Below are 948 nucleotides of genomic sequence, written 5' to 3' on the forward strand. Positions count from 1 at the left end.
CCCTCCTCTCCTCTGCTCTCGTGCGTCCTGGAAGCAGTGGCCGCGGCGGCTCCCTCCGGGGTGCAAACCCAGCCGCCGCCAGCAGAACGGCCGACGCTGCGGAGGGGAGAAGGTCCTTTCTCGGCTGCCACCCCCTCCCCCGGTCCTCCGGGAAGCAGCGGCTTCAGCAAGATTGGACCCGGGCACCGGGTGGCACTGAACCCTCTAGCCCTCGCCCCAGGGGGCCCGTCGGGGAGAGGACGCAGCTTGTAGGGGGGCCCCCGGGGAGAGGAAGAGACAGCCCCTTTCGAGCTTCCACGCACCATCCACTCCGGGGAGGGGGCCAAGAGGCAACGGCGGCCGGCACCGGGCACCCTCGCCCCCTCCCCTCGGGCCGGGAGCTTCCAGCCCAAGTCTGCAGCACCAGGAAGAAGGCGCCTGAGCTCCCCTCGCGACAAGACAACTGCAGTAGGAGGTGGGGGCGAAGAGCGGGCTGAATCCGTCCGCTGCCCGGGCGGTGGAGCCCCCACGGCGAGGCGCTGCGCGGGCGGTGGAGACTCGCGTTCCCTCCAGCCCCTGGGGCAGAACTTTCTCGCCCCCCCTCCTCCCTCCCCCGCAGTCGGACTCCCTCCCCAGCCGGCCAGTCCTCCCGGAGGAGAAGGCGTCGCGGAGACAGCCCGGGCGGGGGCCTACCTTCCCCAGGGCCGGCATCATGTCGGCGGCGCAGGTGTCCTCGTCCCGGAGACAATCTTGCTACCTGTGCGACCTGCCCCGCATGCCTTGGGCCATGATCTGGGACTTCTCGGAACCCGTATGCCGCGGTTGCGTCAACTACGAGGGCGCCGATCGCATCGAGTTCGTGATCGAGACCGCGCGCCAGCTGAAGCGGGCGCACGGCTGCTTCCAGGACGGCCGCTCCCCTGGGCCGCCGCCGCCCGTCGGGGTCAAGACAGTGGCCCTGTCGGCTAA

The 948-nt window shown here is 71.1% G+C and overlaps 1 protein-coding gene across 1 annotated transcript in view; it reads left to right on the forward strand.

The window, feature by feature from the left end:
• The first annotated feature begins 428 nt into the window (after positions 1 to 428).
• The window catches only part of IRF2BPL (interferon regulatory factor 2 binding protein-like), a 3691-nt gene continuing 3171 nt past the window's right edge, over positions 429 to 948 (forward strand). Inside the window, exon 1 of the mRNA XM_011949806.1 lies at positions 429 to 943. Within this exon, the coding sequence (XP_011805196.1) occupies positions 793 to 943 (151 nt within the window). The 5' untranslated portion in view covers positions 429 to 792. The remainder of the gene's footprint in view (positions 944 to 948) is intronic.

This window comes from Colobus angolensis, unplaced genomic scaffold (assembly GCF_000951035.1).
Source record: "Colobus angolensis palliatus isolate OR3802 unplaced genomic scaffold, Cang.pa_1.0 Scaffold3, whole genome shotgun sequence".
Lineage (NCBI taxonomy): Eukaryota > Metazoa > Chordata > Mammalia > Primates > Cercopithecidae > Colobus > Colobus angolensis.